The sequence below is a fragment of the Xyrauchen texanus genome, chromosome 22, assembly GCF_025860055.1.
Source record: "Xyrauchen texanus isolate HMW12.3.18 chromosome 22, RBS_HiC_50CHRs, whole genome shotgun sequence".
Lineage (NCBI taxonomy): Eukaryota > Metazoa > Chordata > Actinopteri > Cypriniformes > Catostomidae > Xyrauchen > Xyrauchen texanus.
Window position 1 is genome coordinate 20,409,643 of NC_068297.1, and position 15,799 is coordinate 20,425,441.

General features: G+C 36.7%; 1 protein-coding gene across 3 annotated transcripts in view; it reads left to right on the forward strand.

Moving 5' to 3' along the window:
* The first annotated feature begins 4,719 nt into the window (after positions 1 to 4,719).
* The window catches only part of LOC127662175 (receptor-type tyrosine-protein phosphatase epsilon-like), a 32,902-nt gene continuing 21,822 nt past the window's right edge, over positions 4,720 to 15,799 (forward strand). The window contains exons 1-5 of one of the 3 annotated variants that reach the window (XM_052153252.1): positions 4,720 to 4,833; positions 12,776 to 12,974; positions 13,067 to 13,201; positions 14,198 to 14,269; positions 14,347 to 14,443. In XM_052153252.1, coding sequence (XP_052009212.1) covers positions 14,203 to 14,269; positions 14,347 to 14,443 — 164 coding nt within the window. In that variant the 5' untranslated portion in view covers positions 4,720 to 4,833; positions 12,776 to 12,974; positions 13,067 to 13,201; positions 14,198 to 14,202. Of the gene's footprint in view, positions 4,834 to 7,953; positions 8,053 to 12,775; positions 12,975 to 13,066; positions 13,202 to 14,197; positions 14,270 to 14,346; positions 14,444 to 15,799 lie in introns of those variants that run through there. The other 2 variants (XM_052153251.1, XM_052153253.1) reach the window with 2 other exon arrangements.

Below are 15,799 nucleotides of genomic sequence, written 5' to 3' on the forward strand. Positions count from 1 at the left end.
GGGTCAGAGCATCTCCAAACGGCAGGTCTTGTGGGATGTTCTCGGTATGCAGTGGTTAGTACCTACCAAAAGTGTTCCAAGGAAGAACAACCTAATGATGAGAATATCGGATAATTTTACTGACTTGAATCATTCATAAAATTAACAAATTTTTATTCAAGTCATTTCATTCATTTGAGCAGAATTAAATGAAAATTTTACATTTTCAATAGCCAAATTCCCCCAACACGTCTACTTACGCAAACTTCGATTATAGTCCCAATAAGGAAAAATTTATAATGCAGCCATGGACAAATTATGAGAAACAGAAATGATTAGTTCACCTAGTTCACCTCTGTGTAGTGAAAGGTGAACTAATCATTTCTGTTTCCCAGAGCCTATGCGGTTTTCATGTAACAAATGAATGGAGGTTGCGGAATGCACATGTGCGGCTAACACAAAATGAACGAATCACTCTCAGGGTCTACTCGTTCTTCTGAGTCACATAAAAGAATCGTTCAAAATCATGAATCGTTCATGAACAAACCCATCACTAGAACAACCGGTGACAGCTCATGGGCGCCCAAGGCTCATTGATTCTTGTGGGGAGCGAAGCTACAGCCTGTCTGTTCAGATCCCACAGAAGAGCTACTGTAGCACAAATTGCTGAAAAACTTTATGCTCGGCATGATAGAAAGGTGTTAGGACATACAGTGCATCACAGCTTGCTGCGTATGGGTTTGCGTATCTGCAGACTGGTTAGAGTGCTCATGTTGACCCCTGTCCACCGCTGAAAGCACCTACAAATGGCACGTGAGCATAAGAACTGGATCATGGAACAATGGAAAAGGGTGGCCTGATGAATCACGTTTTCTTTTAGATCATGTGGACGGCCGGGTGCGTGTGCACCGTTTATGGGAAAAGATGGCAGCAAGATGCACTATGGGAAGAAGACAGGCCGGTAGAGACAGTGTGATGCTCTGGGCAATGTTCTGCTGGGAAACCTTGGGTCCTGGCATTCGTGTGGATGTTACTTTGACACATACCGCCAACCTAAAGATTGTTGCAGAGCACATACACCCCTTCATGGCAACGATATTTTCTGATAGCAGTGACCTCTTTCAGATGCGCCCTGCCACACTGCAAAAATTGTTCATGAATGGTTAGAAGAACATGACAAAGAGTTCAAGGTGTTGACTTGGCCTACAAATTCCCCAGATCTCAATCTGACTGAGCATTTATGAGATGTACTGGACCAACAAGTCCAATCCATGGAGGCCCACCTCACAACTTGCAGGAATTAAATGATCTGCTGCTAACGTCTTGACGTCATTCAGAGGTCTTGTGGAGTCCATGCCTCGACGGGTCAGAGCTGTTTTGGTGGCACAAGGGGGACCTGCACGATATTAGGCAGGTGGTTTTAATGTTGTGGCTGATCGTGTGTATATAGCCTATTTACTCCAAGCATGTACATAAATAGAAAGGTAATTTAATGTTACACATTTGGTATGACTCTGTAGGGGACAATAAAGAAACACATCATTATAAACTCTTAAAACAATTGTTATTGATAAAAAGTTGCCCAAGTACAAAATTCCCCTCCAAAGATCGCATCCTATAGCGGCTACCTCCCAAGGCTATATTTATCAAATTTAAGTGACTTTTCAGTGACCAAAAAGTCATTAGGAATTTTGATTAAATTTTTGTTTTTGATGTGAAACTTACTGGCTTGCCTTGAGTCATGTCTTTCAATGCATATGATAGTCAAGGTTGTTTGAGTTTATTTACATCTTTGCATCACATTTTACAGGAAAATGAATTAAAGCAGAAGAAACACATAAAAACAAATAGCACACAAATAATAATTATTATTTTAAAACCAGCAACAATAGCCTACAAACACAGCACATAAATAATTTATCACAAATGATGTTGTATTTATCTAAGGAGGGGGAGGTTGATGTAGACTATAACATTCAATAACAGTTGCAATTGAATTACACACTATTCATGTGCCGTAATTTCACATTATGACACAAAGTTCTGAAAAGACGGAAGTTATGCACACAGCGACAGCACTGACAGGAGATTATCAGTGTAGTTTATTCAGCATTGCAATCTGGTACTGATTACAAATTACATTACTATAATAATCAATAACATAATATTTTTTAAGTAATCTAATCTGATTATTTGGATTACTTTTGCAGTATATGTCTGATCTAACATAGCAGGATAATCTATTTTGACATATTGTTGCTTAAATTTAAGAAAAAACAATCAATTAATAAAAATTTGTGAATTTATACAAATTTTGTGTTTTACTCGCTATGTTGGAAAAATAAATGCCATGAATGATTTTTATTTAGAAGAGGATTTTTTTTAAACTCTTGCCCTCCAGGTTTGACTTTTTCTTTTTTATATGTCCAGTCTCACAGAATCAATCATTATTGAAGGTCACTGGATCTGATGTAGGCAAATTTTTCAACTATACATCAGCAGTGTTCTTAGTAACTTGCACAATAATTCATCATGAGAAGGCATGGTCTAAATTATTTAAGCAGTAAGATAATTTAGAAAGAAACATTTAAAATATATATATAAAAAAGAATTAGGGAAATCAACAATTTACTGCCATTGCCTGATTAATATGTAATAATGTAATTGAATACAATTCATGTAAAATTTAATTGAATACAATTACAAGAACCTGAATTTGTAAACTGATTATGTAACTCAGATTACAATAATCCGTTACTACTCAGCACTGAAGATAATGTACTGGATGACAGAGTTTGTCAAAGCACAACCATTATAAGGGGGTTAGACGTTTGCAGGCCACCATGTATTTAATTAACTCTTACATGAATTCATACATTAAATGTACAGTAACAAACCATTTAAATGGGCTATATGTAAGATCGACAACAAGCAATTTAAATGGGTACTGCAGTCCAAATTCTAAATATTGGAGAGTTGTTTGCCCCGCCCCAGACTCAAAGCTCATGCGGGTTGCCATAATGTTGACACGCAAATTAGCTAACTCAACATCCGTTTTAAAGGATTTCTCCACTATTTATCCTTGTTTTCCTATGCCTCTGGTCATTGTGGTTTTTAGACGGATGGCGAGGCTTTTTAGGTCGTGACGTGTTGAATCTGTTATCCCTGATCCAGTTTGTTTGCTGGCTTCCATAGCTGCAGCATGCAATGTTGCCTGCAAACTTGTTCAAATCTGGCAACCGGCGGTGTCTGAATACTGTTGGTGAGTGGGCAGTGGGCAGGATCACACAGGCCAAAACATAAACATAAATTCCCGCCAGGAATTGAAACTTCAAAGTAGAATATACTGGCTGTAGCATTGTTATCGGAGAAGCCAGTATTTCAACTTAGCATGTTTCCTAATTCTCTAATGACATATTATGGACATTTTATGATTTAATACAGTAAAAATATTACATTTGGTACCTTTTAAGGTCAGAGAACACATGCAACTCTATGCAACTTTTCCCAAAACTAGTTCCCCAAAAGGTTTGTTTGGTGAACTGTAGAACAGCATGAAAGAACACTGCACATGGAAGCTGACCCTGCTGGTGCCAAGAAGGCAGGATCAATACTTGTTTCCAATCAGGATGCAGTAATAGGATTATTACATGGACTACAACACATAATGTGTAATAAGTTCTACAGAGAAATTTGGTTTTTGGAATTGAATTCATAACTGGACCACAAGGAGATGCAACAGGTAGGGTTGTCACGTTTTAAAACAAGGGACACTTAAATGGAAGGCAGTTTTAGCAATAAATGCATTAAAAATGAGTTAATATGCGTGCGTTATTAATAAAAATGTTATATCCTTTCTTAAATGCTAAAATTAGAACTTTCCTGACCCATGACGATATATATATATCGATCAGCCTATTTGTCTTTATCTTATTTATGTATACATTTTTGATGGTTTATGCATATTTTAAAAATATTTTATATAATTAAAAAAAAAAAAATTCCTTCACCTGTACTTGTCTTTATGATCTTATTCATACATTGCTTGGTCTTATTAAACATTTATTTGAAAAAACAAACAAAAAGAAAACACAGCTTAACATCATTTGTGGACATTTCAGATGGTCCCTTACCACACCCTCCACAGTATTAGCACATTTTAGCACAATGTGTGGACATTTCAGATGGTGCCTTACCCACCATTTGCAAAATTTCCAGTTTATATTCATTTTAAATTGGTGATCTGCTGGTCAGATGGCATCACAGTGAAATCGTTCCAGTTACCAATTTAACATTGATAAAAGTTGGAAATTTTGCCCATGGTGATTAAGGGACCATCTGATATGTCCACACATTGTGCTAAAATGTGCGTATGGTGCCAAACCCTAGCAACAGGGTTATTGCCATTCACTCATTAAGCAATGTATATAGTAATTACATTATTAATTCACTAGTCAGACTGGTGTTTTCTAATTCAAGGTGAACAGATACAAAAACAAATGTAATAATAATAAAAACTATTCTATCTAATTTTTACAAATCTGAAATTGCTCATTCAAATCTCTTCGTTTATAGGCCTACCCAGAGGTTAAAAATTACTGTTTTATAGCATCTAAAATAATCTTAGTCTCAAGTATCTAGAGTGGATGTAGACGACTGGGACAAATGATTGCACTCTTGAAATGAGAGTTTCGCACCGGCGGCGCAGCATCACACGACACCGGCGCGCGTAGAGGAGGGACTACACTTGACTACATGCCACACCATTCTACAAAATACCACCAGTAGCCTATCCAACAGAACTGAACAGCACTGGATATACTGAGACTTCACATGGACCGGGACATCACACTGGTAATATCGACATTATTACTTTGGGGAAATATACGCTTTTTAATTTACTGATGGTTTTCGTAGCCTTAGTAAGAGCATGAATTAAATATATTTTCAGTCAGGGGAAATGTTTTTATAACGGGCCTGACGTCCGCGATGCCGATACGTTGAAACTGAATCAGTGGGTCAGCATCGCCCATCTTGTCGTTTCATCTCGCTTTGCATTTAAATACCCGCAACGTCTAAACACAAGATTTGATGAACCCTTGTCAGTTTGTGCTTTTTGTCTCAGTGTTGATTCTGATGGCAATTACGATGGATATATCTTGTCGATGTGCGCGCGAGAATCAGGAGCCAATGGCTGTTTCTCAAAGCCTGATGAGCTGCCTGCCTGGACAGCGTATTTTGGTTTAGCTGGCGTAGATTTCTTCAGCTGAATTGGACCGCACAGGATGACCTTAAATGCTGCACACACTCCTGTGATGCTCAAAATGCTGTCTGGACAGCTCTTCGTCCACATTATGAGATTATACAGGGAGGGAGAATGTCAGCGCTCTGTGTAGTGCATTATTGGATCAGCTGGTTTCACGTATGAAAACAGTTGACCGACATTTTTTCAAGCCTTGTCTATATCTGTTATTCCTTTATGCAAATGTAAGTGGAGCATTAATTATGAACTTATTTATATGGACCTGATGTTTGGAAAAAGAGGCCGTTAGGGTGAGGCAGGGAGGGGGAGTGATGCTCTTGATATACACATCTTAAAGATGTACTCAGTATTTTTCCTAAATATTATTATTATTATTTTTTGTACTTTTTAAGAAATACATTTTAATTTTAAAGTATGTGTATAAAGTCATGAGCACTCACATAATATGAAGACTCCAGTCGGATCAGTTACTTTAAAAAGCTGTTTTATTCTACATGGAGAGGGTCCCCCTCATGGGGGCTGCCATGTTAGGATCAAGTGAACAGTTGAATACTGCTCGCTTAATTTCAGTAACAGCCCTGAATGAATCCTGGTTTAACTGTGAATAGTGAATTTCTATGATGGAATCTTTAACTAAAAACGATTGTGTTTGAATGATGCGCCATCCACAAGATGACACATACAAAAAGTTACTGAGTGTACGTGCACCTTTAATTCCTAAAACTGTAGAGCAGTCCTGCTTCTCACAAAACCTCTAAAGTAAATGTCCTGGTCCTGTTTAACAAAAATACTGTAAAACAATAAATAAACTACAAAGTTATGAAAATTAACATTTAAAACAATAGGTAAAAGTAAAACATCTAGATGCATGGTAATGAGACTTTGGGGATATATTGTGCTTAAGTGTCCTAAAAATTATGGTACATTGCAAAAAGTCAGAATTGTCCTAAACGTAGGTTTCATTTTCTTGTATTGCAAAATATAATGCATGACCAGGACATATTCTTGACATGTTTTATGTGAATCATGAAACATTTATTTTTTTTGTTTTGTTATAACATTAACCAAACATCTGAAGCATCTCATCAAAGTCTTCAGGTTTACTTGCAAGTTAGGGCAGGATTGAGCTACCCTGCTTTAAAGTAGTTAGCAGTTTTTGCAAGCATATTTTGCCACAAATATCTTTCTTGTAGCATTTTTTTAAGGACTATGTTTTTGTGGGTGTTTTTAATCTAGAATATAGCATTAAGCTGTTCTGTCTGAATATTTTCCAGCTTTTACAGAGATTAAACCAAAGCTGTTTAAACTCAAATGCATTTTAAAGAAAGATTATGTTTGAATCTTATTATCACTATGAATATGTGTCTAAGAAAATGGATTTAATAATATTAGCATATCTCACAGATGCATTTTCCTGAAGGTTATGCATTATGTATAACAATGGTGTGATGTGACCTTGTTTCCAGTAGAGAGAGCACAGCCGGGAGGATTAAAGCAACATGCTCTTAAATGGAGATTCATTTCATAATTACTTATGCTCAGGACTCTAATCTGAAAGCATAAGATGTTGTAAACACTTTGGCTTAAAGACCCGTAGTTCAGAAGGCCAGGAGATCACAATAAATAAAACAGCTGATCAGAGATTTGAAAGACTTATTGGAATCTGATTCATTGTTAGTTCTTGTCTCAAGTTCACATTCTTCCATAATGTAGCCCTGGAGCACTTGAAGTTGAGTAGATATTTCACAAGAAACAAATGCATCTGACCTGTTCCACCAATGCTTCAGGTCTATCATTGATTTAATCTAATTATAGGACATTCAGTTGCATGCGAGCAATGTGAAGTTGTTACAAATCATTTTGTTTCCAGAGAGTCAATGAAGTTTATGGATTATCTGTCTAAATTAGTTTTGGAATTGTCAGTTGCTGATGCGGTGAACCACATTTGCAAAGGTTGAATCGTAGGTAGATCATATATAGACTGTAAGTTTGAAAGTACGTCTAAGCTTTCATAGCCAGCTGGCTGAGGAGGCTTTGTAGGTACTATATATAAGCATTTGCATTTGATCTGCATAAACAGCATTTCTCTCTCTTGAAAACACTTGCAATCTCATTCTGACAGGGAGGTCAGTCATAATGCAGAGTCAGCCTTCTGTGTGCTGGTCAGCATCTCTAAATCCAATCTGGTCCCTGAGTTTGAAGAGAATATATGGTTACTTTGACCATATCTTATGTATGTTATCTTTACAGCTATGCTGCTAAAATCCATAAAATCTGCTCAGAGCATTATTTGTCAGTTAAAGGTGCAGTATGTAAAAATGTTCATGTAATATTCACCTTTTTTTTTGGCAATGTGTGAACTGCTTGTAACGCAACTTAAACAATGAGCCCTTCCCGGACTTCCTAGGTTGCATATTAAAGCCTGTAGTCTGATTTTCATGTGAAGGGAGCGGGTCACTTTTGCCGGGAAAATCCAAAGGATGTGATGTTTATGCGCGCTCCCGAGAACCTTGCCTCAGACAGTAATCGCTTCTCTTCTGCATTCAACAGCATAAACATACAGTCTACAAAACTAGGTAACGTTATCTTAGAGATGGAATTCAGCAAACGTCCGGCTCCCAGCACAGCACCGACTCCTACACAAAAAATCCCATCTGGCTAAGCGAGACCGTGATCTTGGTCGAGCGAAAACTAGAGTGAACATCGGCAGGGCATTTGATTCCTGGAGGGACCTTCATTAGTTTTTGGGGATCAAAACCGGTTTTGGGGATCAAAACCGACCCTGAATTGGTGTTCTTCTTATAGGACAGGTAAGTTTACATAACTGCTAAGTATGTGAAATATAGTGGCATAAGTATTAATCTGTGTAATTTTAGCTAACTTGATCTTGTCTGCTAACACTAGCGAATTGCAAGCTAACTTTCAAATAATTTCAAAGAGCTTCTCTTTATACTAAAAGTCAGGTTAATGTCAATGTTAATCTGTAATTATTCAGCAAGGTAAACTACAATAACACACGAAATGAATGCTAGACAGTGTTCAAGATAATGAAAAAGCTCCATTCATTAGTGTAACGTAACTTGGTTATACAGAAAATATATATACATTATATCATTATAAAACAATATGCATCGATATATCAAAATGACAGTTGTGATGGAATCACATCAATACTGAATTGTGTCAACATATTGACAATGTGCAGTCTATTTTATAAACCGCTGCTGTCATCATCCACTAAAGCTAGCTAACACTGACATAGGCTATCGTATAAATGCAGTCAAGGTATCATGCAAAGAAAAGTGATTATTTCAAACTACAGTCTTGTATAGTCAGATCTATTTTCACACTTTGTTTTAGCCCTGTTCCAGCACTGGAGTCAAATATAATATGCAGTCTCAAAGTTTGTGGTAAAACAATCATAATTGTGTAATTCATCTGTCAGCATGATGTCGGTGAATCGCGTTCAGCCTCTTTGTACGTCACGTCATTGTTTTGGTCGATGCTCGCTCGCGTCCCTATGAAGTGTGTGAACGAGTACGAGCAACAGGTAGCTGGCTGCAATTCACTTAACGGCCAAAGGTGTCATTAATAACAAGGGTTTCTGAATCTTACACACTGCAACTTTAATGAAGAAATGAATCAAAATGGACACAGTCTGTTAGCTAGGATGTTCTCAAAATATTTTTAAGCAGTTTAAAGGTGATGTGTTTAATTCTTTCAATGTTTAGATACTTTCTTCTATCCCATCTTAATATGCAGATTTCTAAAAGAAGCCATTTGTAGTTTCTATCAAAACATTGCTCTGTTTTTATGAGAATCCTGACCAGCCTGACATTGCCATTCAACACATTTACATGCACTGTAAAAGTTACATTTCAGTTGGATTAAAATAAAAATTCCACTTTTTAAAATGTCACATTTCAGTCTGATTGATATAGTACAGCCCGATTTTTGCAAAGTCGCACTAACACACTTAGATAATGCAATTGTAGCTTGGCTTCATCGAGCATGTATAGCCACATATTAATCGAACCACAATTGGCCTTGTCGTTGTGTGCATGCTCCGAAATACAGTGGCCATGCACAGTGTATTTAACACTTCAGCTCAGCTCCTGTATTTCAAAAACTCAATTAGGCTTTTAACTGATTAAAAACATTAATTTTGTTCACCTTTTTAAAAATTATTTAGCAAAAAAGTAGGTGTAGTAACGTGATTTTATGACACCAGGTTGGTCATGTATACTTTTACAAACAGATGAAGAGTATAGCTCGACTACGAAAACCCGGCTGTATCTCGTTTAACTGTGCATAATGTACTGAGTTTGGGGTGGGATTATCTGTTTTCTGACCAGTGACAGATGGGGGGAGAGTTTGGGAAATAGGGGTGTGAAGGTTTATAGTGGCACGATACATTGTGATTAAAAAATGTGACAATGCGCATCATGGACGTGGGATGTTTTTTTATATATATATTATTTTAGCGTTTTAAAAGGAATAGTCATATTATAGGAATAGTTCACCCAAAAGGTTTAATTCTCTCATCATTTACTCATCCTCATGCCATCCCAGATGTGTTTGACTTTCTTTCTTCTGCTGAACATAAATTAAAATTTTGGAAGAATATCCATCCATCCATCCATCCATCGTCAACCGCTTATCCTGTGTACAGGGTCACGGGGGGGCTGGAGCCTATCCCAGCTAACATTGGGCGAAAGGCGGGGGACACCCTGGACAGGTCGCCAGTCCATCACAGGGCCACACACAGACAGACAGACACTCACACTCACCTCCACATCCACCTCCACGGCAATTTTTTGGAGACACCAATTAACCTAGCCTGCATGTCTTTTGGATGGTGGGAGGAAGCCGGAGTACCCGGAGAGAACCCACGCAGACACGGGGAGAACATGCAAACTCCACACAGAAAGGCCGGGGCAACCAGGGTTTGAACCCATGACCTTCTTGCTGTGAGGCGACAGTGCTAACCGCTGCACCACCGTGCCGCCCTTTTTTGGAAGAATATATCAACAAAAAATTTTTATGCTCCAAAAAGCACAAAGGAATCATAAAAGTGATCCATGATTCTAGTGTTTTAATCCATATCTTCAGAAGTGAAATGATAGGTGTGGGTAAGAAACAGATCAATATTTAAGTCCATTTTTGCCATACATTCTTCTCCTTGCCAAGTAGGGGCAGAATGCATGAAGAATGTGAATCACCAAAAACAGAAGAAGAAGAAGAATGTGAAAGTGAAAGTAGAAACTGACTGAGCAGGGAGGAGAATTTATAGTAGAAATGGACTTAAATATTGATCTGTTTCTCACCAACACCTACAGTATCAACTAGCTTCTGGAGACATTGATTTAACCACTTAATTTAATCATATGGATTACTTTTATGCAGATTTGTGTGATTTTTGGAGCTACAAAAATATGGCACCCATTCACTTGTATGGACTAAAAGAGCTGATATATTCTACTAAAAATCTTCATTGGTTTTCTGCTGAAGAATGAAAGTCACACACATCTGGGATGGCATGAGGGCGAGTAAATTATATGTAATCAGTGACAGTGTGTAAACAGCATATGTATCTAATATCATTCTGTATTTTCAGCAAGCAGATTAATATTTCAATTTGGTGTCACCATTGCCCAGTTTTGGGCAGATTTTTAGTCCCAGTACATTTCTGATGGATCATTTACAACTTAAAAAAAATAAATAAAATACTTTTAGCAAAATTTAAAGGAAAGGAACTGCTTTGCACATTTCTTTAAAGTAATAATAATAATAAATAAAAACATTCAGCCTTAGTTTAAAGAATCGTGAACCGAACCATGAGTTCATTATTGTGAAATGAACCAAATCGTGAGATGAGTAAATCGTTACACCCCTATGGAAATCTTTTTGTTAACAGTCATTAATTATGCAATTTTGTTAGCTGATGCTAATTGTGCAAAATTGCACACTTTACATGTACTGTAATATTTTGATCTGCTCAGGACCCTCTAACCTAATTTAAATTCATATTCTGAACGGTTCTGGGTTTAGTTTTGGCAAGTGTGATTTAATAATGTAAGAGAATGCAAATCTATGAACCGGTTTTGTATTGTATTGAAAACAGTTTTCTTAATTGACTAATAGCAGCAGTTCAAGCAAGTATTGGGAGGCAACATCCTGGTTATAGATATAAAGGACCCATTAACACAGGAAGCCTATGGAGTGAAAGCAAAAATCTCTTCCTGTTTTGTATTCACTGGATCTGGATAGTGGATGACGAGAAGCTACTGCTTCACTAGAGACAGAAAAGTCCGTTGTTTTGTCATCTAAGTGAATGAAATAAAAATGTTGTATCTGGAGGTAAAGTTTTGAAATAAGAACGATCCATGTAAAATATGGAATTAGTGCTTAAAAGGCCTAGAGCTCACAAAGCAGAGTCACAAAGCAGAGGCTTGATCATAGCCTAGTTTTAATGGAACAGCTGGTTCCTACTGATTTTATTCATCAGTGATAGTGCTGTCTCACATTATTCTTTATTCAATTTTTTGGAGCACCAACAATATGCCTTCAGTTTACATTGGAATGATCTGCAGAGTAGCAACATGCATTTATCATGGTCACAGAGTGTCTTATTGACAATCAGATCAGGTTTCACTGCTTGAGATGCTGGTTTTTGCTTGTGGTGTTTCAGTATGTGCTATTCCGTCTTCCTGGTGACACTGTTTTATTTGATATTGTCTGTATGTTTTTCCTTTTTCATAAGAATTTGCCATTAGAAAAGCTTCCAGACTCCCACAGTTGGAGTGGAATTCTCTGTGTGTAGATGCCAATGCCCTATTGTAATCCACAATTAGATCTTGGAGGAAGAGAAAAAAAAAGAATTGAATGAATATCTATTTGACTGTAACCAGATTCTACATCAATATTTAATCCATGTAATATATGGCTTGACACTGTCATGAGTCATGATCATTTGAAATGATTTCAGTGCTGTTAAAGCCCAAGTACACTGTTACTAGGTTTTGATTGACAGCTTTCCAGATTTGATTTGCTTTCATATGACCTGATCAGGTCACTGAGATGACCTACAATGTCTGGCCCAGTTTAACACAGGATGTGTGCACAGTATATTAAAGTCTGAGCCTGTGCATACTTTTCAAAACGCTTTATGTCTTAATCTCAGATAACAGTTTATCAAGAAACAGCTACTGTCAGGAATGTGTTGCTGTGATATGAATAGCTAATCAACAACTGCAGAGATTATGCGCTGAAGTTTAATGCTACTGTACGTTAGAGCATGACTGGTAGAGATGACTGCAGACAATGAATAAGGTTTGCTATATGCTAGGTTACAGAATCAACAATAAAGTTATATTGAATATACAGAATAAAGTTCTTCAATAGAAGCAATTCTGGTCAAAGGGCTTTTTACTTATTGCCAGAGAAGAGATAAAAAATAGATCTGTTTGTTCATCTCCCTCCCACTCTGCACTCCCTTTCTCCATGTCGTACACTTTTTTATGTTCTTTGCAGGTAGTGGCTTTCTAAGGACAGCCCATCCAGACAGGAAAATGAAAAAACCTGCACTTATACATTATTGAAGGACAGAAGTGCCTTCACAGATATCATGACTCCTGGAGACTTTCTGGAAAAGTATTATAATAATTAATGTCTCCTCTCTTGAAAGCTATGGATTGAGAAGTTGGCTCGGAGTGAGACATATTTCACATTTGTGAGTACTATTATGTCTGTATGTGCATGTGTGTGTGTGTGTGTGTGTGTGTGTGTGTGTGTAGGCTTGCATTTAACATTCATGTTTTACAGAGTTCAAAGACATTTGGTGGCAGGTCGTTTTTACACTCCAACTTTGAGAGGATAAATATGTGAAACCACTCAGCTCTTCTCTGCTATGCCTTTGAAAAAGTCACAGGGCATCAAGAGGGACAGAGACAAACTACAGTATGTAGAATATGCATTCCAGTATATGGTCACAATTACATAATTACTTTAACACAGTTAACGAAATGGTTCAGAGTGTATAATTACTCTTAAACTGAACAAATAGTGAAGGAAAACCAAACTACTAAAAACACTAAAGACAATCTTCTAGCACAACACCATTGTGGCAGATGAGACATAAAGTCACAGGGCAGTGATTAGTTTGCATCAAAACAGAAGAAGTGACAAAAATACATATTTGAGTTATTCATTTTATGAGGCAGATTTTTCAATTAGTGCCATTCATTTCAGAAGGCCAAGCTAATTTTATAAAATACATAATATTTATTTTATTATATGTCAATTGATGGAAGTGACCATCTGCGAGATGCATTTTCGCACTGGTATTTGTTTAAAAAATAAATAAAGAAATAAATAGATGTTATAATTATTTAGAAGTAAAAGTCTTCTCCTCTCGTGTCCTACTTTTTCTTAGCAGCTGCTGGTTGTGTGCGGTATATCTCGAGGGACCGTTACTCTCCAGACCATTAATTGAAATTAATTTTAGATTTGTTGTACAGGGAAGGTTCTCAGGGAATGGCATGAAAAGAAGAGTTAATGTTTAAATATGGGTTAATTGGGAACCACTTTCTGCAGAGGTTTTTTTAAAGTATTTGCTCCGAATTGCACATTTGTGATTTATGATTTCATTCAATCAAATTGAACTTATATAGTATATATAATATATATAGTACATTGTCAAAAAGGGATACCTGCAATTGCTTCTTTAAAGAGCTTTCTATCTGATATAACTCTTACAATTAGTTTTTTGGTGTAACCTTTGTTGTTTACCATTATTTTGAATAAACCCTGTTAATTTAGATATTACCACATGAAGCACAGTTTTTTCAGTGTACAGTATATTCAGCAAATAATGCTATAATTGTAAATTCCTAAATCTCTTTTCTTTGTGTTCTCACATTTTTTGTTTGTTTATTTCTCTCCTCATCTGTGCAGCCACGATGGTGCTGTTCTTAGTTTCAGCAGCTCTTATTACAAACAGTTCTTCTCATGGAAACCTGACCACAGGTATGTCTTCTCTAAATGCCTCTGTTTCTCACTCAAAATAGTTTCTCTCTTCACAGTCTTGTTCTATGTCTGTTCAGAGTCTCCAGCTCCTCAGGGCTCACATGTGTTAGCCTCAGGCCTCGTCACCTCTCTCTTGCTCGTCATCTTTCTTCTCCTCATTGCCTATATTCTGAGGTAAGAAACACACACACATGAACAAAAATAAACCAATGTATGCAGAACAAAGAGGTCTATCAAAAACAAAAAGAATACATTTTCATATTATCACAATTTAGTGCAGTCCCATTATGTTCAGAGATCAAAGTGGAGAATGCTCATTGCTCAGGTTCTAGTTCCTTACTTGGCACTGTTTCTGGCCTATAATGTTTGCAATAGTGTAACCTGCTACTTACATTTTCTAATAGAAAAATGAACGGGAGAAAACACAATGCTCAATAAAAGAGTAAAACGCCCTTTTGATTGTTTTTGTTTATTCTAGAATGTGGAGTGCGCATGTGCACTAGCCGGACTAGTGTGAAATGTTTCTGAAACATTATCTGTCACAGAATTCAGTCTTTCCCTCAAGTAGATCTGCCAGTTCTCTCATTTGTCCAGTTCCTGAAACTTGTCCATCCTTGCTTCAGTGTTGACACTAAACTCCTAATCACTATAACCATCTCACCAGTTATGTTCAAATGTAGTATGTTACAAAACATACATCTTTAAGATTCACTTTATAATTGAACCTTGAAAAAAATCACTCTGGCCCCACTCACCCAGCCCACTACCATTTAGAACTGTTGCCTTCTGGCCGGTGCTACATAGCACTGAGCACCAGAACCATCAGGCAGTTTTTTCCCTCAGGCTATCCGAACAGCTAAAACTGCCCCATTTAGCAATAATTATGTGCAATAAACAGCTTAGTCTATTTATATTTATTCAACATACCATACCTCTTCTGCCATTACATTCCCTTGCTTCTGAATAACAGATTTGTATTTGTATATTGTACATATGTATTTATATACTGTATATATAGTCTTATTTTTCTCTGCCCTTTTATTTTAATTTTATATATATATATATATATATATATATATATATATATATATATATATATATATATATATATATATATTTTTATCTAAGTCTTGTTGGTGTATTGTTTGTGCACTGGAAGCTTCTGTCACCAAGACATGTTCCTTGTATGTATAAGCATACTTGGCAATAAAGCTCATTCTGATTCTGATCCTGAAAGGTGCTTAAGGTACTTAAAAACCCCTCACCCTACTTGCACAGTTCCAGTTCTTCTTGAATTGTATCTGTAGTGAAAATGATATCAACACTACATAGTTTTAAAGTACTATTTCACAGAAAAATGAAAATTCTCTCATCATTTACTCACCCTCGTTCCTACCCAGATGTGTATGACTTTCTTCTGCTGAACACAAACAAACATTTTTAGAAGAACATCTCTCTGATATCTGATAGCTCTGTTGGTCCTCACAATGCTAATGAAAATTTTGATGCTACAAAATATCGATCTGTTTC